At 33.9% G+C, this 26244-nt stretch overlaps 2 protein-coding genes across 2 annotated transcripts in view; both read left to right on the top strand.

Moving 5' to 3' along the window:
* LOC110379311 (transmembrane protein 205) overlaps positions 1-20574 on the top strand; it is a 33154-nt gene extending 12580 nt beyond the window's left edge. Inside the window, exons 2-5 of the mRNA XM_064043724.1 lie at positions 11354-11523; positions 14524-14687; positions 17570-17692; positions 18972-20574. Coding sequence (XP_063899794.1) covers positions 11354-11523; positions 14524-14687; positions 17570-17692; positions 18972-19133 — 619 coding nt within the window. The 3' untranslated portion in view covers positions 19134-20574. The remainder of the gene's footprint in view (positions 1-11353; positions 11524-14523; positions 14688-17569; positions 17693-18971) is intronic.
* Positions 20575-21468: 894 nt separating this feature from the next.
* On the top strand, positions 21469-26112 carry Fic (Fic domain-containing protein). Its single transcript, XM_021338920.3, has 3 exons — positions 21469-22660; positions 23064-23261; positions 24349-26112. Exons 1-3 carry the CDS (start codon positions 21630-21632, stop codon positions 24479-24481), a joined length of 1362 nt encoding a protein of 453 aa, XP_021194595.1. The 5' UTR covers positions 21469-21629; the 3' UTR covers positions 24482-26112.
* The last annotated feature ends 132 nt before the right edge of the window (positions 26113-26244 follow it).

Raw genomic sequence — 26244 nt, 5'->3', positions numbered from 1 at the left:
TTCCCGGTTCGTTAGACTGACGTGCTGGAATTGGCAAATAAATGTATTGTATCAATAGCGGTTTGAGAATCGAAATTGGTCTTCAACTGATAGTTCTCCATATTGAAAAATTGCATCAAGCAGAATAGCAATAGTCTTTTGTTTTATTTGGAAATGCTTAGTTATTAATGTTCTGAAATACACATGTAATTCTTGATTTAAGAATCTTTAAAAACTCTTAACCATTGTTTATGATAAATTTTCCAAGTGACCTTTATTAATAGACATGGAATGTTGTCCTTCAATCCACTTTTTTTATTTTTCTAGTAATCTGTCGTAGTTTCCTTTGCAATCTCATGAAAACATTCATCCATTTCCGACGTCGATTAAAATTGCAAATAAATTTATCTAACTGCAACAGTCGTCCCTGGCAGCTTGTTAGCAGTAAAATATAAAATGAGGTCGCATGTAGCGCGGCTCCGATGAATTGTACAAGATACAAGATTTCTCGGCATCAGACACAATTATTTTAAGAATAAAATCGCTTAAAACACTGGAATACTTTCAGTATTTTTAAACTACATGTATACTTCTTGTATTTTGAGCAATTCTAAAATCATAACACTGGCACAAAACATTTGGAAAAGTTCAAAAGTGTCGTCTAGAAAATTGTCTGACACATTTGAGTGTCTGTGCTAAAAACCGCTTCCCGCCAAATTGCAATTCATAAAAAGAATCCAATTTGGCGCGAATGTGATCATGAAAAAAAAACACTTTGTTTTATCTACGGGCCATTAATATTTGTGGTCTGTGAAAATTGTAAATATCATTTTTTAAATTGTCTAAGAACGTCAAAAACTTTGTGATTTCCATGAATTATGTAGGAAAAAATATATCAAAACTTCATTCAAACAGAATCATTACAATTTGTTTCTGAACGCAGTAAGAAACTCGTATTCTCATGCATTATCTTGAAAAAAGTAATAATTTGCTGCTTGCGCAACTCGCGATTACTGACCGGTCGGTACAGATTCAATACGAGCAGTTATTTTTATCAGGAACGCATTTTCTCTGTTCGCCATATAAGACAAGTTATTTTCCGATATTTAAAGTGCGGCTGCCAGTGTCAAAGCGGCGCCATCACCGCATTTAGAACCTCTTTAGACCAACTTACATACTTTACATTTATTTCTGCGAAAGAAACCACTTTAACACGTTTTAATTAGAATTAAATAGACTTGAGCTACATCAGATATCTCGTGCTACAAGACATAAAATGAAACTTAAGCATGTACATAAAAATTGTTAATGTTACATAAACGATAAATTCATATCGCTTAGGCATGGTAATGTTGTAATGGTTTCTGACATTCCACGTGCAAATTAAAAAAATCCAGTTGCTTGGGTACTAATTTATGGTTTTTTAACGCGATCGGAAACGCATCAAGAGGTTTTTTTACGAGACGTTTTGTAATGCACTCAATTAAAAACACCGCTCTGGTGTCGTAGTAAGTGAGTTATTAGCTGTAATTACTAATTGTAAGCGCTAATGTGCAGTCAATTAACTGAAACGCTACTGTTCGGAATGTAAGTAGGTTCCGATAACTGGCCAGCTTAGTAAAAAAATACCCATAATGTTACAGATTTTAATGATTCAGTTACTTACTATAAGCGAGTAAAACACGCGATCAGACGGCCTAGATCTTTTTATATTGCTGATGTGAATCCGAACGCAAGGTTTTAAATGGCATTCGAAATATGAAATGTCGATTCTTCAAGCCATATTGGTAAAATGGCCACCCGTTAAGGCGGGAAATGATTTCCAATAAAAGGCATTACGGCATCGCATATAAAGGCTATAATTGTGTGAATAATTGTATGCAATGTGTAATTAAAAATTGTCAAAGGCGCCTTGCGAATAAAGTGTACAAGTTTCCATAAAGGGCGTGTTCTTTGAAAGATCCGCTTGACTTATTCTTTTAACATATTATTGAAATACGAGTCACAGCTGAAATGACAGGCTATCAATTCACCTTGTAAATTAATATTATTTTAAATACGAAAGTCGTTAAGTAACTTCTGTGTTTTCAAAAAGTTTTAGGTACTGAGAAAGTAGGTATTAATTAACCTATGACAGGGCAAGTCTCAAGGACTTTTCAAACATGAATCACACATAACTCTTAATAAAACGCTCCGCATAGTGACAAGTGACGTCACAAAATTAGTTTGCTCTTCGCTCTACGTTGAGAATGATGATAAAAGCAAACATACGTATGAAAAGCAAATATGTTTACAGTAAAGGAGTGTGAGGGGATCGTCTACTTATTGATTTTTTTTACAAATACACTGTTACAGTAATTTAATTTGAACATTAATTTTAGAGTAAGTAAATGTCTTTGAACCGAATTATGTTAAGTAGACATATATGTTTAGCAAATATGCAAAACTTTTGAGCTTGTTTATCTCTTTCTAAAGACAAAACTTTACAATGATATCTGTTTCTTTTAAACCACATAAAAAAAATGTTCGCGGAATCAAATACAAAATTTTTCACGCGACATGACCTTTGAAAGTCGCTCACGAGCGCGACGTCTCAGGCCGGTTACGTACGGCTGCGGCAAATGACGTAGAGACAACGTCACGTCGCGTGGCGTGTAGCTGTCACAAGGTCATATAACAGCCCGAGTTGACCTGCGGTGACAGTTGATTAGCTTTTTATAGCTCGGTTCTGGGATATAAAACTGAATATATTATGTATATGATAAATCATGGCTTGTTGAAGAAATGATGGACACTTTCAAACAAACTAGCAGTTTAGACGTTCAAAGCTGGGTTTATTTCTGATCTTCTAGTCAAAATTTGCACGAGCTACTTTCGTAACTTCCATAAATACATATTTTATCATCAACTTGCAATCAATGCACAAGTATCAAACTTTTTTTTAGATTATTATCATATCTAGATAATTTATTTTAATCTGCACTCAAAAGAATCCGACCTAATATTAATCAGATATTGCATTCTTATCAACTTCAATTGCATACAAATAAATATTTGTACTTTTATCAATCACATTGGTATTTCGAATTAGTCATCTTGTGATGATTTTTAAATATCTTTGTTCGTAAACCGGACAAAATAACACGGTCGATCAATACATTGGACCAATATATTCGATTATTATTCGATGTTTAATTAATACGGAATCGATGGAAAAGTAAACAATGTGTGTTTGTACGTGAAAACGCGTCAGAGGTATAAGACGTCATACATACGGTAACATTTAAAGGGCTTTAAAGATCAGGATCGTGCGTAGGTAAACAAATATATTTTTATGAACAAAGGTAAAAAAAAAAACTGCAAGTACCTAAACACTGAGATATTTTAAGTATCCTATAAGTATCTTGAAATGAAAATCTTTTTTCCTTTAAACCTATAAATATAAACTCTAACAAAGCCATATCAATTAAATCCATAGTGTCAATATCAAATTAATTTACTTTCAAATCGTCATATCACGTTGACCCAGACAGATATTTTCTTTATCTGTATTTAATGGGTATAACTGGAAAATCGCTAGCTATATCAATAAAGGTTTATTCCCTATTACACTTCGAAGTAAAACCACAGCAAAATAAAATTATAACAGCTAATTTAAACCTATAAATATTTAATTAAAATTCTAACAGCATCCGGTGTAACTTGCAAGCAAACAGGGTTGTAATCTATGGTCAGCTTAGCACCACTAACTGATTAACCAGTTACATTCAATCAAGGATGACAGCTGTCAAGATATTAGAAGATATTTTAATGGTATGATCATTAGACGGTTGTTTATATTCATCCTGATATATTAGTTTTTTAATCTAGAAAAGACTGATGTAAAAGAATTTTATGAAATTATTTCACAGCTTTTTCATTGACGACCTCATTTATTAAAAAAACCGTTTAATAAGGTTGCTTGTATGTTTTTTTCGCTGTTAAGCTATGTAAGATGTACTTGAATATAAAATCTCCTTGGTGGATTGATCATCTGTATAATTATTTGCGTTACTTGACCTTTTACAAGGTAAAGAAGTGAATAGGAAGTTGTAAACCCATTAATAACTAGCTTCAGACACAAAATACATAGGTACAGAAGTCAATCTCATGTATGTACTTCACTTTTCATGCCTAAACTCGGCGGTCGCGCTAGGGCTGTCAACTTTTTTATAAAACTAACGTGGTAGTGGTACTAGTATCTAATTATTTGATTTATTATTGAGAATAAAACAGGAAAAATGAAATATAAACCAATACCTACTAATAAAATATTAAATGTGGCTTACAAGAGGTTAATAAACACTTTTAAAGGAAATTCGTTTGAACGAGATACCGAACTTTTTTAGAAACCGCAATTTATAATTCTGTTATTCATAAATATATACTTACCCTACTCTTTACTTGCGAAAAAAATATTTTTGTGTGTAGGTAATGGGTTGGTATGTACAGTCCCTGATCTAAGCTTGCTTCTGCCTACAGAAACCTTGATGTGCGAGTTTTATTTCGTCTACCTTACAACATACTCTCGCCATGATCACAAAAATTATCAACTCCTACTAGTAATAATCTTTGAGGGTAGGTTGGGAAGTTCGCCTGGGTCGACACTAGCAAAACTTATTACGGCATTGGGCCAGAGGCCGCCGCGCCGGGGCGCTTACCTACCCACCTAACTGTAGGTACCTACCAACTGCGTTTATTAAACGAACCATCGAAATATGAGAAAGCAGGTACATACTATAGGTAATACGGCAGACTAAAAAAACGACTGTTCACTGTTTATAGTTGTATTAAAACAACCGTCCACTGAACAATTTAATACGACTTTTTTTGTTGCTCCATTATTACTTTTTCTTTTGTTATTAAAATTAAAAATATTACAGTCAAATTACAGTTAGTATCACAACGCGTGCACATTTATTTATTTTGTGTGTGGCGCGCGTATCTCAAGAAAACGACAGCCGCGCTCGCACTGTTTTGAGTTGTTTTGAGACAGCGCGTCTGTGAACACGCACACATAGACACCTATGTCTGCGTGACTCGAACGCGCTTTGTATGTAGATTGACTTCTGTACCTATGTATTTTGTGCTTCAGACTCATTTGTAATAAGATAATAAACCATTATACTTCTTAATCGCCACTCAAGGATAGCCAGACCTTTTCGTTATTTTTTTTTAATTTAGCACGACCACTTCCAGGATTTCAAAAAAAATCGAACGAATAAAATTTTGCCTCTGATACTATCCTTAATCTACAAAACTTCTGCGGTTAGAAGGAGCAAGAATTATACTCTGATCAAAAATGTATAGCCTGTTCCTGGAAATCAGGTCTAATTTTAGCGTCCCAATTCTCTGAAATAGCAGCTCAAATGAGTTTTCGATATTGGAAACTCCAAAGGCAACTTTGAACTACTAAAAAGGCTTTTAACCAGTAAATATTGAGTCTATAATATTTTATACGGACGCAGTGTGAAAACGTTAGTTGTTTAATTACATTAAACGACTCTAATAAACATTTATAGAAGTCTTAATTTGCAGAATTTGTGCCTACATTTGCGTAAGTTAGTGTCCGTACCTTAGATAGCCTGATTAAGTTAAGTTATGGCTACTGAAAAATACTAAGGTACGCCATTCTGAAGGTACTATGTATGAACTAGGTAAATCTTTTTCTCTTGAATGGACCTACTTAATAAACATGGTTCCACATAGCATTCAATAAACAAATATGGACCACAGTTTTTAAAATTAGTACAGATGAGCAATAGTAGTAGTAGTTCGCAAATATAGACTACAAAGTCTACAATACAGTTCACTGACATTATCTATTTGCCTTGAACAAGTAAGTACGTACTTACGACTTTATGCAACTAAGTACCTATGTCTTTACAGTCGATGTCTATGATGTCATGACATACCTACTTACATGTTTCCGTACATTTGTTGACACAGTGACACAAATTGTAAGCACATTTACTATGACATGTAATTATGTAAAATTATTACACGTACACAAAATTAATACTGTTTATATTGCATTTGATCAAGTTTATATTAGGAGCACTGTTGTCTGGACAAAAGTCCATGTTAATTATAAGTGTGTCTCTTTTTTTGCTTTATTAAAATAATAATTTATCTTAAGTGTCTACCAGGATATACTCTTCATTAGCTTCATGTGAAATTACATGGCGTGCCCGCCAAATGTAACTAATAGCTATTTTTTGCAACCACTAACCGTTAGAATCGCGTAGAAATTATCTGTTCTCTAATTGGTAATAAGCGTACGTCTATAAAATCAATATTTATTGTTCGTATTTTAGCGATAAGCGTATCCATCAGCATTCTCACCGATTATTGTTTTTGCGCAGTAATTTTTTTCAGCGTTTTTTCTTCTGAACTTCTTCCTAATTTTTGGTCAAGTTAGGGTCTTTTAATATAACTTTTAAGAGCATGTTTCCAAGTATGTGGGATTAGAATATGTGCGCTTGTCAAGCTAACACCTACATTGTTATTCAGTGTTAGGTAGCCTAAAAAACGTAGGTGCTATAAGTTCTAGTAGGTACATTATAGGTCAATGACTGTTCATACCGATTATTAATCACTCTTGGCACTTTTGTATGAGATAAGACCAAGCTACCAAAAAAAGGTTAACTAAAGATAGCCAACAAAAACTAGTAGAATGTAATGTAGCTTTTTAATTTATATTCATACTTTCCGGTTTGATCTGGCCACTGTCCGATTTCTCAAGTTCAAGATCAAAATTGCATTGCAAATTGATTCCCGCCGAAACAAACGGAACGGTACAAAAAGACATTTTGTTCACAATGATGGTCTCCACGAATTCCATTTTTTTTAAATTTTTTTATTCTGATTCTGATTGTGTGCAAACTGACCACAGGTTGAACAAACCTTTACATTAAATAGATCACTAACCTTTTTTTGAGCAATAAATCGCAATTGACATGAAGTAAATAAGTAGCGACGACTTTTGCTAACTTATTTATTGCTGCCTAATCTAAATGACAAACAAAAATAATGTTTTTTACCACTTTAGACCCCAAAAAGTACGCTTAAGTTTAAAGTCCAAATCTCGCCAGCAATAGTATTTTAGACTTTAGACTTCAACCTTACAAAATGACACATTTAAGGAACATTAATCTATGTTCCTTAAATGTGTCATTTATGATAGATAACCCATATTGAGAAATTATCTAAGATTAAGCAGATTAAGCAATAATTATGAATCATTAGTAATGAACAGGAGGTCTGAAATATTGTAGTGATAAGTAGATACTATTCACTATCATTAGAAAAATGCACCAATTAGGTAACAGGTAATAGTAAGTCACTAGGTGGGAAGATATGAACTCAGGCACTTCATAATTTACTTTTTTCAAAACTATTACAGTTTTAAACCTAATTGTTTGTCAAGATCATAATAAGTGGTATGGCAAAAATCTCGGAGAATAAAATATCGTAAAAATAATATAGAATGTCGTTTCAGACTTCAAAGATCGTCACTTGTTGGCAAGCGGACAGAGTCAACTCATTTCAAAAATAATATGAAGACAATTAGATAGTTTGTTGAAATGTACATTATTGTAGGTATTAAATAGGTAAATGAAAACATTATTCATTATACGAAGTTATTTATTCGTTTATAACTTATGCATTAGTTTCGATAAATTTGTAATTCTTTTCGGTAACATCACTACAAGAAATCGAGAGCAACCTCGATCGACTCAAATATTCCAATGCCACCGATCATTGCTTTCAATTGCTAATTCTTCGTACATACTAATTAAAAATACGCACGTGGTTGGAGGCACGTCGGCAGTTGTTAATTCCTAATCAATAGTAGATATTGCCAATAAACGTCATGCTGATATTGCAGTGTGTAAAATTAAAACCGATAGGGAAAGAAAAAGGTCTGATAATTTGTGATGGATAGATAAACGGCTTGTCTGCGTTGTATTGGGAATGTTTCGCAATAGAAATAGGTTATTTGCTTTGGAGAATAAACTGTATGAAATTGCACTTGAATCCATTTTGGGGGTGGATTATAAAAGTAAATAAATGTACTGTCACATACAATGAGATTATGCGTTATCAAAGTCGAATAGTGACGAACGACTTAAATCCCGGAAAACTATTCGACCGTGTGGAATACAGAGTCAGTACAAAATAAACACAAACAATAAATTACGTACACACTGTTAAAAATAAACCAAAGTCAGCTCGTGACGTGGCGTAACGCCAAAATCACATGTTTTCTGCACAGTTTTGTCTCGAAAATATTTTTGTTTTGCCATCTCAAATAAATATTGGTCTTTATCTTATCTTAAATGGGACGAAAAACAAATACTATAAATTTTCCTAGGAAATTGGCACGATAACTTTAGTAATAATATTATTGTTTATGGGCATCGATGAAGCCTTTCTTCTTTTTCAGTATACGCAGAGAATAGCCAAAAATATTTTAATAAGCCTGAAATACATCAATCTGTCAACAGTTTCTTTATTATATTGAAATAATATTTTCTTTTGAAAGTTATCAGTCTAAACCTTTTCATATTATTTACAAATAACATTGCCTCCTGAAAAAATACGCCTTATTTTTTATTATCCTATAAACTTAACAAAATATTAATGTTTTTAGTAATGTAGTGTTTTTATTTTATTGCCTGCCATTAAACTCAGTGACATTTGCAACCTAATAAAATTTTTTTTTTTGCTTCGAGACCTAAAAATTTCGTAAATCAAGGCCAAATTACAGACGCAAGATAAAGTGAATAATAAATAATCTTAATGATTAATACTTTATCTGTTTTGATCAGGAAATCCTGTATTTTATATAAGGATCTAACTCGCTCGGTGCAGTTAAACATTAGTTCCTTATTGCATTGTTTTTATAAATATAATAAGTTATTGAACCGCTTGGAAAGGAATGTCATGTGATTCTTCAATACAAAATACAGGTGTCATTGTTTTCAATTGATATGAGATTGAACGTTGTGTAATTAGTCATGTGATGAACTTAGAGACAGCCATTTTTATTTAGGCTTAATGCACACGATATTGCACATGCTTCTTATAGATAGATTATGTACGTATTTACTACCTAAATAGAGTTCACACTTTGAATATTAGTAATTTACTTACTGTATATCTTTACAATTAGAAACATTTAAAGACTTGTCGCCACAAGTAATTCTACATTCAAATATACAAATACTTATTATTTGTTGGCTAAATTATCAGCTGTGATGTAGCTATTATCATAATAAAATCAGGCGCCGGAATATCACGATTTTTAAATTCTCACGTACGCTTTTTTGAAGAAATTGCTCTGTAACGCTTTCCTTTGGCTATTGACTGGGATTGGCTGGGATACAAAACTAGGAGATTGTCATTAACAACTATTGTAAATTCGCATCTATTGTCAAGACAATTAAGTTCAATATTGAAAAAAGGTTATATTGTACTACCAAATGAGGTTGTTCAAACAATGACACAGATATTTACAAGTCTCCTTAGCACCTGTTTTCGTGGTTGTGAAATAACATAAGTGTTTATTACATTAAGGAAGTCACACTTTCATATCAGCATCTTTTTACTTTAATACTTTTTAACAGTATCTACTCAAATACAGAAAGATAAAATTTAATTTCACAAGAACAAAATGTAGATCAGTTACTTGATACGAAAAAAGTTAACGCTCCATTTGCTTAATTTTTTTGCTCTCGCGAAATTTTTTTGACAGCGAATGTCAAATGTAAAAGTAGAACTAAATGGACCCTAAGGGCGATTTATTGAGCAAGTACTACATAGCTTGTCCGTCTGTCAGTCACAATTTAATGGTTAGCGGTTAACTACAATGGCCCAGATTTAACCCCTTTTACTAGTAGTTGTTGCTCTAGAAACGATATGGAGAGCATCGTGAAACTATTAGGGTAAGTTGCATTATCAATTTACAGATAGAGGTGAATGACCTACTCCTTTGTTTAAGAAATTATACTTCGAAGACGTGTGCTTCGAAACGGTGCTTGAAGTACCTAATCCTTACACCTTAATGCCTTCTACAAAAGTGTAGGAATTATAAATCGATAGCTTTTATCTGTATTTTTAAACAATCAGCCAATAAAAGAGACCTCAATATTCAATCTAATGGGGGCTAAAAGGCTCCGAAACTACTAAACCGATTTGAAAATTTCACTGTTGGAAAACTTCTCCTTTCCCGAGTATTTTAGGCTATATTTCATTCCGGTACGGGCAATAGTTTCCACGGTACGCGGTGAAACCAGGAAAAAACGGCTGGTATGTTCGACTGTCTACGTCATATTCATAGATATCAGTTTGACGGCACGAGTAACAAATGACACAGTGCGACCAATTTAAAGAATTCTGTTCAAAGCGACAACTGCACAAATTAAATTTCCATGCCGCCATTGTTTTTGCGTGTCACGTGTCCAAATCGATTATATCGATAACTTCACACGGTGATATCGAGTGTTCTCACGTGGCTTTACCGTTTTCGGAAAATGTGGTGTCGAAAGATTTACACTATGGAAACAAGACCTTAGAAAATATATTTTTTCACCCTAGAACACTAATGAAGTCTACTAGAATACCAAGCGAAATTCCTTGTATCGTTGGATTCAGGAGGACAGATAGGCAGTCGCTCAATGGAGAACACTGGTACTCAGCTGAATCCAGTTAGACTGGAAGTTGACCCCAACTAAGTAGATTTGGAAAAGTATTTTGGATTGGAGTATTTAATATGAAGTCTATCGATTTATTATAAACATTTTTAATAATAAAATCAAAAACACAAGAAGTCATTAATGTAATTAACCACAAAATCGACCACAGCATTGCATATTTGTACCTACTAACCACATGCCTACGCCATTCCGATTTAGGTGTTCAAATATCAAATACATTTCCACCTTTAATAAGGTTTCAATAATGAGGTAGAATATAGCTAGTACTTAGAGTACCTACTATTTATCGGCAGTTAGCAACAACCTTGGTTCAGTTATGAAACACTGCGGTTTTAGTGGACTGTTGCTGTAAACTTTGCACTGGTGTTCGCGTTTTGTATGATTTTAGGTTGAATTATCGACTAGAGATATAACTAACGATATTACTTGCTAACTTTACCCTAATTTTACCTCATTTTACCTTAGTGGAATAAAAATTGCAAAAAATATAAATAGGTATTACGACAAATTCCGCTATAATAACATGTTCAACACTAGCGAAATCATATAGTATGCCATCTTTAATTGCCCTACTACGAAAAATTTTAATGACGTTCCTTTCTTTTCTTCCACAGTATCGCGACGAGAACCTCTCAGCCTCTCCACGTGGCCCTCGCAGTCGTGGTCCTCCTAGCCTGGCTGAGCCGGCCTGGCACCAGCGGCAGCATCCGCGGCTGGCGAGCGCTGTATGTCACAGCGGTGGCAACGCACTTGGGAGCGCAAGTCTGGATGACATTAGTCTCTGGTAAGTCTAGAATGTTGTAAAATGGCGGGAGGCTTTATGATTCTTATGTAAAACGGCGGGAATATTTATAGTGGGGATTTTGAACTATTAAAGATTTGATGATGCTCAAATATAATAGGATTTAAAAATGAAATGACGGCCAAAAGTTATTCAACTCCTGAATACTTTTAGGTATTCTAAAATTACGCCCTTAGTCATCGAAGCTTTAAAAACCTGAAGTGTGCCAAGAAATCGCTGTTTTTAGACTCTAGGTCTTGGGCTAACTAATTGTTGAAAATAAATCATTCTTATAAATTCGATTGTTGTTCTCACAAATCAAATAATTAAAGTTTTTACTTTCTTTATATCAAACCACGTCCAGAAACTCGTTTGAATTTCGAAGAAATGTATCACGTTTCCGAGCGTGCGCATTACGTACGTGAAGGAACGTTCGAATTAAAAAGTTACAGTGTTGTCGTTGAGAAACACCAGTTTTTTTATGAAAGAAGGTTGTATGTATTTGAAGAAGGCGGAACTCTATAATTGTTTCTGAGGATCTTGATTCGAAAATATTTGAGTGGCTTTAAGAATTTTCCTCTGTATTTCAAGAATTTATTTTGAAATAAAAAAGAGCAGTTTTTTTTACAAAATACAAGTAGGTACTTACGTAAAGAAAATGTTGTTTGAGACCTATAAGTTTGAAAGTACCTAACATAACCATTAAAATGAACCAACGCAGTTTCACGAAGAAGCCATAATGAGTTAGTGTTAGTATCACACTCATAAAATGGCTGATCACGAATGTTCACTGTAATAGTGTTCGTTCTCGCGGCCATTCCACTTTACACGTGTACATCGCAGAATGTATTGTTTACAGTCTCCATTCCTTTGTTTTTCTATAATAACATCAGCCAGTATTTATCAACTAACTGTCAGCCAATCCGATCGGATATCCTCTTACAACTGTCATTTATGTCATTAGAAATTGTCTATGCACGATTTTTAAACTGCACATTACGTTTCTTATCAAAACAAGGAACATAAAATTAGTATTCAAATAATATAATTATTTACATCCAAAAATCTATTAAATAAATTACATTTTTAATAAAAAATATCACCATTTAGATCCTTATTTATTTCCCTAATGATATTTTGCAAAGGTCACAAAATAATAAATGTGTTTGTTTTTATGAAAAACTTTTGACCCAAAGATGTGAAGGTGACAACAAGGACGGACATGATGGGATAATAAAACAATTGCAATTATGTTTATTATGCTTGTTTCTTGTAATTGCATAAGTGCTTGGTTTCTAATTTCAGTAAATTATATGGTCACTACGTTCGTGAATTAGTATTAGGTATAAAACTTTACAAGACAGAGGTGCGAGAAAACTTACTAACTGATTACCTCATATCTCTACTTATACAATACTTGGATCTGAGTAAAGGGTCCATTCAACCAAAGCATAAATATTTCTGCACGATGGTTGATGGGCGATGGCCTAATCATTTAAACTGGCACTTTAACACCTTAAGGTCTTCCTAGAAAGTTTAAAATCAATTGGCAGTAACTTTCCTTCCTGTACATAATTACTTTTGGGCTTGAAAAACATTCTTCACAAAGAATAACAATAAATAATTGTGTAATTATTTAATGAGAACTAATTGACGATCTCATGCCTTCGTGCTTGGGATACCGTGATTTTGTGTGTCCGTTAATTTCAAGTACTTAGTTCAGGTTTCAAGTTAAAACCTCTTTGGAAGAACCTGTTTGCAAGATGATATTTTGATAAGAAAATCCGAGCATTTTTAGAGTTAAATTCTGGATATTTCTTTAATGGTGTTCCATTTAGATAAGGTTACTTAATACGCTTTTTTTTTCAATTTTATTCACTGCTCTTTTAGCCGAATTACAGAGTTTTAAAAAACATGATAAAAATACTGACATGACATAAGTGGCATTCATTTTTAAAACGCATACTTATAAAATGAGGTGTTATTCGAACAATCTGATTCACGAAATAATTCAAAACAATTTGGACATCACATTCATTACATTACAGTCAACATCCTTTATAAGTACACTGTCGTGCAATTTGCCGGTAACACGAGCGGACGAATTTGCGGGCCAGCTGTGTTCCGGTTGACACTGACATCTCAAATAGATTGAAACGACCTTTGTGATTTGATCCTGGGTATTAAGTATTATAAATCTGAAATATATTAGTACCTACACGTGTTGTATCCGCGTTATGTAAGATTTATTCATTAGGTATGTAAACGATATGACAAAGAAGTGACAGAAACAAATAATTGGAATCATTTGAATATTCCATTGTTAAGTACGTTGACATGTTTCAACGTTTAAAAAAATGTACTCTAATCATTTATCATAATAAAACAAAAACAATATTACTATCTAAAAAGAAATGAAAACAACTGAAAATCGATTTCACTAAATCTTTCTTTTTTCATTTATCTCAAAAATAACAAAGGCACAATGATATGTAGGAGCGTCAACCCGATTCAGGGTCATTCACAAAGGTTCGCCAGACAGGAGCAAATATTTACAAGGAGGGCAATAGCATTGGGGAGACTACCATGACTGTATGTGTTTTATATAACAGGGACCATGACACGACGAATAAACATGATGACGTACTTACTCCATACTTATTGACGTACGCAGATAGAGTACTTTTGAAGTACGAGCTTAAAACCTCTTTACAGTAAAACTTTTTCAACACATTCAAGTTTCGAACAAGGATGCCATTTACAATTTGCATTTAAAAAGAGATTATGTAAATCTACTTTTAAATGTTTCGCGTTTTAAAATTGGAACCACATGCTTAACAACTAAAACGTGGTAATTTGTTTCAACTTATCACAGTTGGATAATTTTTATTTTTCATTAAAATACTTTGGAGCTTATTTTCCGTCATACGTTTCTAGAAAAATGCTACTGATATTTTCAATATTATTAACATAAGTTAATAAGATATTTTCCTTCTTCCACAGGTATAGTGCTATACTTCAACCTCCCTCGCCACGAATTCGGCAGAGTGCAAACGGTGCTGTTCCCGGTGTATTACGCCTTCAACGCAGTCATCAGCCTCCTGGCTCTGCTTGCTTACTACAGGACGCAGTGCCTCACACAGTTCGAGCAGACCTCCTGGGTACAGGTGAGGATCGAAACCATATCAAAAATATATTTGAAAACCCAAAAAATCCCGAATAATGATAGATCATTTTTACATAGTCATGAATCAAAAATAAACTTATTTTTTTAACTTTCAAAAGGCTAAATATCTCAAAAATTCAACCTACGTTTACACCACTTTACATACACTTAAATTCAATCACATCCAACTTGAACCAACATGCATCCTTAAACAAAATTAGCACATACTTACCAGGCTCTGATTTACAACAACCCATTTGACACGAGCAAAAGGTTACAGGTCCGCCATAAACTTCAAGTAAACGTTATACAAGAATCGAACACAATATGGCGCAAATAAGTACATTATATGGCGCAGATAACTACATTATATGGCGCATATCATTACATACGATATTAAATGGCGCCAATGCGTTAAATGCGTGCACTTTACTTATCGTCATTGACATTAATTGGCTTTATATTATACGCTGTTTATTCGATGTTCTTGCATATTTCATTAGTTAAAGTTTGTGCGTATGCAGTAAAAGTACTTGCGTATACTTACTTTATATGTAAATGAGAATTTTTAAATTCAGCAGTAGAGAGAAATGAATAGGATTAAGGCATTATTTTAGCTCTTTCTTGAGCTTTATTATTATTCACGGTAGCCTTTTAAATATATAAAGTTACGGATGTCCATTTACCAATACTAATCCCTCCTTATAGGTAAACCAACTTATCTATAAAATATTTCTTTGATCTGAGTAGGTATAAAACAAACAAAATATTAATACTTCGACGGTATTTCACACACATTTACTAACATCAACCAGAATTTATTTCCTACTGTCACAAACAATCAATTTCATAAGGGACAATTAACTTCATAAGAAATAGTGCCCTACAAGATAAATCATAAGAAGGAATGTTCTAGAAGCTCACACAATATGACCCGTTATCTGATGAGCACTTCACACATTCCATCAATTAATAAGATTTATTGGCCTCAGGAATTAATATATGGACGATTTTAATTAATGTTGAGAACAGACGACAAGGCGGTCTTAAAACGGGTCCAATTTATGTTTTGATTTGAAATGCAGTGTTAAACAAACAATTAATTAACAGATTTATGTGTTTTTAGTGACTCTATAAACTAGGCAAATTAAATTGATTGAAAACTATGAAATTACGCAAAAATAGGTACCTATTTGATGCCTATAGGTACACGTATACTAGAGCGTACCTAAGTGGTAAATTCCAATGAGGTTCAATTCCATTTTATGGATCTTTTAATCATTTTCTACGAATTCAGTACTGAAAATAGAGCTTTATTAGAACTTGGTCGTTACTTTGATTTAAGCACAATAAATGCATACATACATACTATAATAGTTAGTTCGTATAATAATTTTACTTAATATTACATAGCGAGTTAATGACCTGTCTTATCAAAAGTAAACTTAATTAACCAAATGAGTTTGATTAATGATGATTACAAGTAAACAACCGCCATTAAATCACGCATGAATGTTACATTTGCGTCCTTGCAAAGCTATAAAACTTAAGTGCAGTGTTAAAAATACAATTTTTATTTATTGTTTTCAAATGTCAGGGTAGTGCAATTGTGCAAATTGTTAAATAAATACAGTTTCGGGCATGTAACTCTATGAATTTACACATCTTAATTTATTTGGCCTTTAAACAAACCAAATAATGATTAATGATAATGCTTATTGGTCAATTTTCGTACACATCTCTGGCGTGCTCATTCCTAATTAGGAAAGCATTTACAAAGCCTAAAAGCCTTGTAGCAATATATTAAAAAGTTACCAATACATAGGATTATTGACAGAAGCCTCTATTCAAATTAAGTATGACCACAGATTCCTATTTGTATTTTGACATAGTTTTTAAGGCTAATTGAGCTGTATAAAAATATCTTCTTATAAATGATTGATGAATTGAAGCATGAAATAGTTATTATTAGAATGTAAAATGTACTTGCAAAAGCCTCATTACTTGGCAATTATTTGGAACATGCAACACTACCAAATTGTAATGTGTGAACATAGATCATTAATCACAAAGAAAGGATACAAGGTCTTGATTAATCTTATAAACACTATATTTAAGTATATTTTTTGACCACCTTATTACAAGATATTTACTTTGTAATCTTAAGTAAATGCAAGGTTGATTTAAAAGGTCGGATTAAAAAGCATGATCTCACTCTGGATAACTGACAGATTAAAAATTAAGCGCCATTTTATTATAGGAACCGGATATAAGGAAATAATCGTTGAGATACTTTTAATTGATATCGTGACAGTATGTACTGACAACTTAGGTCAGTGTACACTTAGCCATTATGAAGTTTTATACCTTTTCTTGAATTCTGCGAAACATAGTCATTACTTAGGCTTTTAGTACGTGGAATAAAGCTTTATAGTTCTATTCTATATATTGTTATAGAGCTTCGAAGTAATTATAGCAAATGGATTTACTTTATTGTTTTCTTTGCGGATTCTGTATCATAAAGTTGATTGCCAATCTTACAATAAAACATCACACACTACGGAGGTCAAATAGGTAGGCATTCACTTCATGTTATTTAAAAATATTTTCAGTAATACACAATATGAAATAAGAATACATCGACATGTCATAAAAACATCCAGAAACACACACACTTTTATTTCTAACCAGCTGTTTTTCCGCGGTTTCACCCGCGTCTTGCGAGATAGTATAGCTTCCAAACAGTGAAGCCTTTTTTGTAATCCGCCCCTTATTTTCGGTGCTTTTAGGTTACAGTTTTTTTTTTACTTTTCCTCTTACTTAGGTAGGTATATTGTATAGATTTTAACCTTGTACTAAATATGTTATTTCTCTTTGTTACAGCTAGCGCTCCTGCTAGCGGTATTCAGCATCGAGTCGTACGTGCGCCTGCGCCTGGTGCGCCCCATGCTGCGCGCCAAGCATGTCAAGACGCAGATGGAAGAGGCTGCCGGTGGCGGACAAGAAGTAAGTAGCTTTATTACAAATTATATTACTTGCTAGATAGGACAATAACAGTAGTATAATACAGAGGTTTCGATCCTATATGGCTGTCTCTAGCTCTGATAATTCGTTCGTTCGTTGCATCATCTTGCAGAGAAGACACAATTACTTAATTGGTTTTAAACATAGCCAGTTCTATTTTTATGAAGACATATAGAAGCAATCTAAAATATCTAGATCGTGTACTCTTCTTAAATAATGCAGTCATAACTCTTAACAAAAGGTGTGTCAAAAGGAACAAATGAACAACGAAGACACATAAAAAATCTAGTCATGTCAATAAACTAGACAAGTCTATTCAAATACTTTCTCTAGAACGTACCTAGTGATCAAACATCAAAGTTCAATGTCTACATTATCTATGACACATGCTTTACCCGCTACTAATTCCTAAACAGGGGCCCGATTCTCCTAATTTTACTTAAGCGACCTTCGATTGACGTTCGACTCGATTCGACTGAGATCCAATCCCGACTCGATTACGATTGAAGCGTATGTGGCATTCCGCTATTTTTTCTTTGAAATAAACGTTTTTATCCTTTTCTGTCATTCAATAATGAATCATTTTGTCTGCAAATGATTTACGATTGCAAAATGATTGTACAGCAAACTACTGTATAGACCAAAATCATCAAAATAGCAGACCAATCGCACACCAATCAAATGTCAATCGAATACGATTGGTCTTTTATTAGTAGCAGAATGCCCGATATGGTTAAAACTGTTATTACGATCATATTGCGATTCGATTTCTATTCGATTTTGACATTATTATCTTAGGAGAATCGGGGCCCAGCACTAAAACATTATAGGAATTGAGTCAATTGAGTGGCACTTGACAACAGTCACCTGATGCCTCCATACCTAATGATTCACATCACACGTGCTATTGTTGCAAAAATTATTTCGTATAACTGATAAATGCATCGGAAAACAAATGCCAATGATGCAATAAAACTGAATATTTAGCAATTGTTTACTTGGAAGTGATGTTTGTTTTAATTTGAAGAATCTCAGTATTATGTAATGCAGTTTTAGTTTGACGTAATCGAATTAGGGCTTATTTGCAAGGTTGGATACCACGTGTAAAGATCGTCGATATGAAGTGCCATTAAAGCATTTCGATTAGGTACATGCTATTCCTCAATTGTCTCTCGAGTCAAACTATTCCGAGTCAATAATCGGATCAAATTGATATCAATGTCATAATTTTTTACTTAATCCCGTATTTTCTTTGTTGCAGGTCGGTCGCCTAATCCTAGGTGAGCTCGCACACTGTCCCCGCTACCTCCGTGTCCTCAAGACCTTCAGGACTTACCACTCCAGTATAGCCATGGGCACCATGATAGCCCTCGGCTGCTCAATATACTCAACCATGATCATAGTCGACTCCATGTGCCGCTAATCGACTAAACGAGGAACTATTGGAGATAAACTAACTTTATCATATTTCCGTTGGCATGCTGTGTAAATTTTAAAGTAGGAATTTGAAATTGTATTCTGTTAGATTTTTTTGGAAACTAATTAAAATTGTTGAATTGTTAACATCTGTTTTTGTAGTTGGATTTGTACGGAGTTCTAGATGAATTAATTCTCATTACTAATCAAATAATGTTAAAACTAGGTTATTGTAGTCTGTGTGCAATGAAGATTCACTTTTTATGTAGAAACACAATGGCAATAGCTAAGTTTAGTGATTAGTTTACATCTAAAAAGAAGTTTACATAGCATGATACCACCGATAAAAAATAAGGATAGATTTCATGAATGCATAACTTTCCTAGTTCCAATTCAGGCTGTGAGGTCTGTTTCACTGCGTACGCTTTTTCTGAGAAAAATAAACATAGTATTAAAGAGTGACTCGACAGGGATACAGGAGTGTGAGGCGCTGGTCGCATGAATTGTTTCCTAGAGAAACGCAGACAGAGAATTGTTCCAAATTATATAAGTTAGTTGTAAGTGACGGTAGCAGATGCGGCTAAACGCAACGATTGTATTTATACGATATTAACTCATCCTTTATCCAAAGGATTCGTAGAAATTGTAACATCGATTTATAGGAAAATTATAACTAACTTGCCAACAACTAACATTAACAAAATTAATCTTGCCAATTGTATGTCGCAGTATCGCTTAGCCGTCGGCAGCGGGCCCATCACTAAGCTGCTTGATATTATGAAACTCATGTTGTATGCTCTCTAATTTCCTGCAATACTGCCATAGTATAGCGCTAAGCGTAGTTTTAAGTAGTTTAGACTCTCGCCAACGCATTTTGTCGCACAGTAATCGTTAAAATGCTCCTTGAACGCAGGAAGTTACGAGCACGCAACTTACGACGATGGTGTTGAATCAAATCGATTGTAGCTGAGCTCTACACTCGATCGTTCGAAGAATGTTTGATGATCTTCGGAACTTGCCATTAGCGATTATGCTCGCTAAGTTTTATCGTTGTGACGACTCGATTGTCTAGTCAGCAACTTACGACGCGATCGTAAAATCGCCATTTTGCGGATTCGCGCGTTGATGAAACCTGAGCTTAAAAGTATTGCATTTAATCAAGTTTATTGTTGCGAACATGTTTAAATGATTACTTTTAATCGTCAAGCAGCTTATGCCTTATTGGCAGAGGGTTTGTTTAGCTAATTTTAAGTATATAATTATAATTACTAAGTTTAGTTAGAAATAAATTTATTTAATCAATTAATGTGAATACCTACATGTTAGTGATTAGGTACTGTTTACTTATTATTCGTAAATGATCTGAATGTCTACGTGGGATTATTATTTATTTGAGACGAGAGAACAATAAAAGTATTAAAATTAAAAAATAAATGATTATTATGAAAGTTTGTTGTGTTACTTAAGTTTAGCCCCTACTTAGCTCGGTAGGGTAAAGTAACCTTAGTCCTTTCCCTGAAGTGGTACGCCTAAGGCGACCTTACCCTACTCTAAACAGTTAAATAAAAAGCTTATATAGAGTAACAGTTTATAGTACCTAGATATTGTCAGTAACAACCACCTTACTAGAAATGCATGAAAGTACTCACTACCGCTAAGGCTCCGCTCGACGGTAGCGTGGTGTATCTCAAACAAGTGGTGGCGCTTTTGACAAATGCTCCCTTCCATTTGAAGGCAATCACGTTCGCTGGCGGACGATCGCAAAGCAATGAGTAAACATTATTAAAATATAGGAATCGATGCCACTGGTATATTGCTTTTAATACCACCTATTCTATATATATGTATATATTTAAGAAAAAATGGTGTAAATAATAGTTCAAAGCTCACGAAAGCGGTAATGACGTCGTACCGCATACATACTTGTCACACAAGGGCGGCTCGGCTCTCAGTTGAACCTACTACAGTAATCGCTAGAAATCATTCGTGTTTGAAACTCTACAAACAGGTACCCCACTTGTGTTAGCATCTTTTCACCTCTTGCTAAACCATCCATTTTCTGCGTGTAATGAAATGATAAAATTGACACTGACAGCTTGTTACAGGTGTTGCTAGTTGTAGTAAACTTTCTACTAAAATAGTAGAAAACTATGGATATCTAATTTAAAAATAAATGGGTAAGAACCTTTGTTTTATTAGCTTTCATCAGTTTAGAATGTACAAAAATATAATTTATTTCTCAATTCATCAAATCTGGCTTAGAACAGTATACAAATGAAACTGGGATTTTTTTTAGAACAAACATTTCAACACTTTTCTACCATTTCGGGCCTGACATTGACTGATGACACATTCAGTGTGTCAAAATGTCAACAATGACCTTACGTGGTTTTTTGTTATTAGAGTTTAGAAATAATATTGCAATATACGATGAAATCTAAAACTTTTACAGTCATTACAGAGATTTTATCGGTAAACATATGCTACAGTGAACGACGCAATCATGTTATTCATAGGTAGGACAAACAAAACCGAAAAAATGAAGTGCGGTTGTAATTGGAAAATCAACACAAAAATGATCGTAGATAGATGTAAAACTGTGCTAATATTATCAAGTTTGGTGTGTACGATATCAGTTATAATAGCGCTGCACAAATTGTTAAATTACGAAGTGAAATTAGCGAAGCCATTTGCCCCCATACCTGATGGTTTGTATGGTACTTATTTGGAACCTATTTCTGAAGAGAATCCGGCTCCGCCCCCACTGAGATCATTTGACAAAACTCGCGATGCCGAAGCAGTTGTTTCCCTAAACGCTGCTTTAGAAATGAAAAAGGTAGGCAAAGATGACAAAGCATTGAAATTGTTTCAACATGCTTTCGCCTTATCTCCGAAACACCCCGACATACTCAACCACTACGGTGAGTTCTTAGAAGATACGAAGAAAGATGTGGTCAAGGCTGACCAGCTTTATACTTTAGCTTTAACAAATTATCCTGAGCATACTGGAGCTTTAGAGAACAGGCAGCGCACTGCCAGCATAGTGGAGAACTTAGACAGAGAGATGCTACGAAAGATTGATGAGAAGAGAGATGCACTACTATCTATACCTGAAAGTAACTCAGCTTTAAGGAGAGCAAAGAAAGAAGCATACTTCCAGCACATTTACCACACTGTTGCCATTGAAGGAAATACTATGACACTGCAGCAGACCAGAAGTGTTTTAGAGACTAGAATAGCAGTATCAGGGAAAAGTATAGATGAGCATAATGAAATCTTAGGTCTAGACGCAGCAATGAAGTACATTAATTCCACACTGCTGTACAGATTACGTGCAATCACGATGGGTGATATACTAGAGATTCACAAAAGGGTATTGGGTCATGTGGACCCTATTGAGGGAGGTCAGTTCAGGAGAACACAGGTGTATGTTGGTGGGCACATACCACCGGGACCCTCAGAAATACAGAGGCTGATGATACAGTTCTTGGAATGGTTGAACTCTGAAGATGCTCTCGACTTGCATCCTGTTAGGTAAGTAGTTTAAATAACATGCAAATTAATGTTTTTAAATGAAGTTCCTGTTTTTGTTATAATTTTGATATACCTATAAATTGTAAATAAAAACTCATATCAAAAGTATTCAAGATAAAGTTTACTTATATTATGTAAACGAACACATGGACTGGTAAACATTCACTAAATAGAAAGTAAAAGTTTGTGTCTCACTGAACACACTCCATATGACTTTCATTTCCAAGTCTTTGTTATTAGTGTGCTGTGTGAACTATTGAATAATTATGTTTTCCTGCAACATTTTTATGACAAAGTGCATATTCACTCCTTCAGTTAATCTTTTAAATTTTTTATCAAATCTTATACTTCCTTCAAAATGAACCATACACATCTTTTTAATCTCATTTTCAAACAATTCCAGATATGCAGCGCTTGCCCACTACAAACTAGTTCACATACATCCATTCATAGACGGTAACGGCCGCACGTCCAGACTTCTGATGAATTTGCTGCTGATGCAGGCAGGGTACCCACCGGTGATCATTGCTAAGCAGCATCGGCATCTGTACTACCAGCACTTGCAGACTGCCAACGAGGGTGATGTCAGACCTTTTGTTCGGTGAGAATATTTATATTGCAATGGTTATAAAATACACCTGTGTTTTGTAAAAACCCTCTTGCAAATAGGTATCAATGTTATATGTTCATGTTGTTTTTATTTAAATTTTGAAAAAATAATATGTCTAAGCAAGAACCTTTGCTGGAATAAAAGCATTCATTTAAAAAAACCGTGCCTATCCAAATGGTTCATCCACAAAGCTTGCCATGTCACAAATAGATACACGGGGCAAACTTATAACACCCCTCTTTTTAATTTGGGTGTTACACATTTGTATTGATATTCATGAAGATCAGAACTCCATTGCAAATCAACCAGTTTTTTGGTATATTTAAGAGAGTTGATAACTCTCATAGAGATTAATTTAATTTCTGATTATCCAATCGGGAGTATTTCGCTACGCCATTAGCATTTCATCAGATTTTCAATCAATTTAAATTTTCCACACCAATTTACTTATTAAACTGAAAAAAACTAATATTTGAACTTTATAAAATGTACCATAAACTTGAGATTTTATTATAGTACAGCAAAATATTATGACATCCACGTGTAACCATTGAATAGACTATTTACCACCATATATTATTATGTGGTTTTGCGCCTGCTGAATTAAATACCTAAGTATAGTTACCGGCACGGATATTGAGCTCTCGGCGGAAGAGTGGGGATCGCTTTGCGCACCCGTACGCATAAGGCAATAAGGCAGTAAATCGCTTCTGCGCAGGTGAAGGTCAGGGCTCAATATCCGTGCCGATAACTGTAATGAAGTAAGCTTAGGGTACAGTATAGACCGTCATAATAATGAGTTTATGTAACTTCAATGAGTATAGCTCTATATTTCTATTTCTTATCGCGATCTCAGCGAGGTTCAATTGTTCGATTGTTTGTCATTTGTCAATATTTTTATACTTGCGGCAGTCATTCTGTTTTAATAGTATTTCTTGAGATAATATGCTGAGCGTGTTTTCATTCAGACTTGGAATTTACCACTGCGTTGTATAACTCTATTATTCTTTTACATACAAAATTATATGTAACTTCATTATTTTCAACACCGCTAACTTCAAATTCTGTTCTCTTTCAGATTCATAGCACAATGTACGGAGCGAACTCTAAACTTGTATCTATGGGCAACCAGCGAGTACTCGCACATGGTTCCCGCTATCGGGGATCCACATATACTTACCGGCGAAGGCTTCGAAGATGACATGCTGTGAAAACTGGTACGGGGAAAAACGGTAACAGTGACTGTCACTACTGAACCCAAAATTGCCATGGCTAGTATTGGTTCTTTAGGTTAAGTAGGAAATTCAACTGTGACTTTAGAACATGTAACTTTTGTGTGAAATTCTTAATTCAATCGTTTTTTTTTTTTGGTTCAAAATATCGCGTTTTTTATCAGGATTAGAGAATTACTGATTTGTAAAATAAATGCAAAAATTATGTTCCATGTTGTATTATACTGTTCTTTAGAGTATTCTTTGTAAATATAACCCTTGTGGTGCATTTCAAATTGTAAATAAGTGTTATGTTAGTGATGTTTTCTTCCATTGTGCTAACACGCCTGCTGGCAGGTGACTAGTGGCCCTTTACACGGATTGTTTAGCTATTTGTTTCATATCCAGTATTGTAAAAAGAATATAACTTATGACGAACTTCTATACAATGCCTTAAGTCCAAATTGAGGGAAATAGTTGATAGTTCATAAGTTTACTATAAATGATGGGCGAGCAATTTCAACACAGCATACTTACTACTCTAATTTTTTATTGAAGCAGAATGTAATGTAAGGCATTGTTTATAGGCAAATTAAATAAAGTTTAAATTACTTTAGCTAACTTACGCTCATAAAAGGGCCATGACAAGTTATTAATGTGTACTAAATTAACTAAAACCAAAGAAATGTATAACTTTGTAAAATTTACTTGCAGGATAGAGATTATGTGCTAGCAGCATTTACGTAGTTGTAGAAATGTGATCTTATACTTTTGGCACAGGCAAGAATAAGTGCTTCCACGACTATTACAAAATAACTTTTATACCGACATTTTCATTAATTGTAAAGCCATCAAGCTGCGATAACTTTGTTACAGGAAAACAAACAGGTTTTTAAAACTCCACCTAAATTGTAAATATTCACAAAAATCACTAGGAATATGCTGTGATAATTGATTATTTATTTATTATTTTCTAATTAGAATGCACAAATTTTCCGGTGAAGGAAGACTAGATGAAAATTGTTAATTTATTTTGTGTAGGATTAGTATTTAGAATGTATTCAACTGTAAGTTGATACACGAAGCGCTATTTAGCATGTTTCTAAATTTTAATAAATTCTTTAAAATTGTTCTTTGCCATAATATTAAGTTGAACATTAACTAAAAATTGCGTTGAAATTATTTTATTTAAATGTTTTTTTTAATATTTTTTATTTACGCAATGTAATAAATTACAACGCGCCCTTCCGCCTAATTAAAAAAAATATTCTAGAATATTTCTAATGTACCATAATGCTAAGGGCCGATGTGATGTTATCATTCATTACTTTACCAATGATGTGTGTATCCAAAAATATTACCAGCAGTTGCAATTTTAGAAGAGAATACAGTCATGAATTTTCGAGGAACTTTTTGATTTATTTCGGTCTTGAGGTCAACTCAACTTTTTATTTTCCACGAGTTGCAACTGGCTGGTGATGACCTTTATAAATCAAAAAATAACATGAATTATCCCAATTATGTACTTATGTGGTTTGTGTTGTCTTCCAGTATTTATGTGCGACTATTTATTTGCATTTCCATGATACCAGTACAAACTTGCTCTAAATATAGAAGCTAAGTTCTTTGAATATTTTGTTTTATTGCATACATCCTACCATTCTCATTAGTGAACAAATGCAATTGTTTGTTATCTATGTACAGTTCGTAAGCGGTTCAAGGGATTGCCTGGGCTCTAAATCAAAAGGGTAATTTCGATCAGG

This window comes from Helicoverpa armigera, chromosome 3 (genome assembly GCF_030705265.1).
Source record: "Helicoverpa armigera isolate CAAS_96S chromosome 3, ASM3070526v1, whole genome shotgun sequence".
Taxonomy (NCBI): Eukaryota; Metazoa; Arthropoda; class Insecta; order Lepidoptera; family Noctuidae; genus Helicoverpa; species Helicoverpa armigera.
The sequence above is the reverse complement of the archived record's forward strand: the minus strand, read 5'-3'. Positions and strand labels throughout refer to the sequence as shown.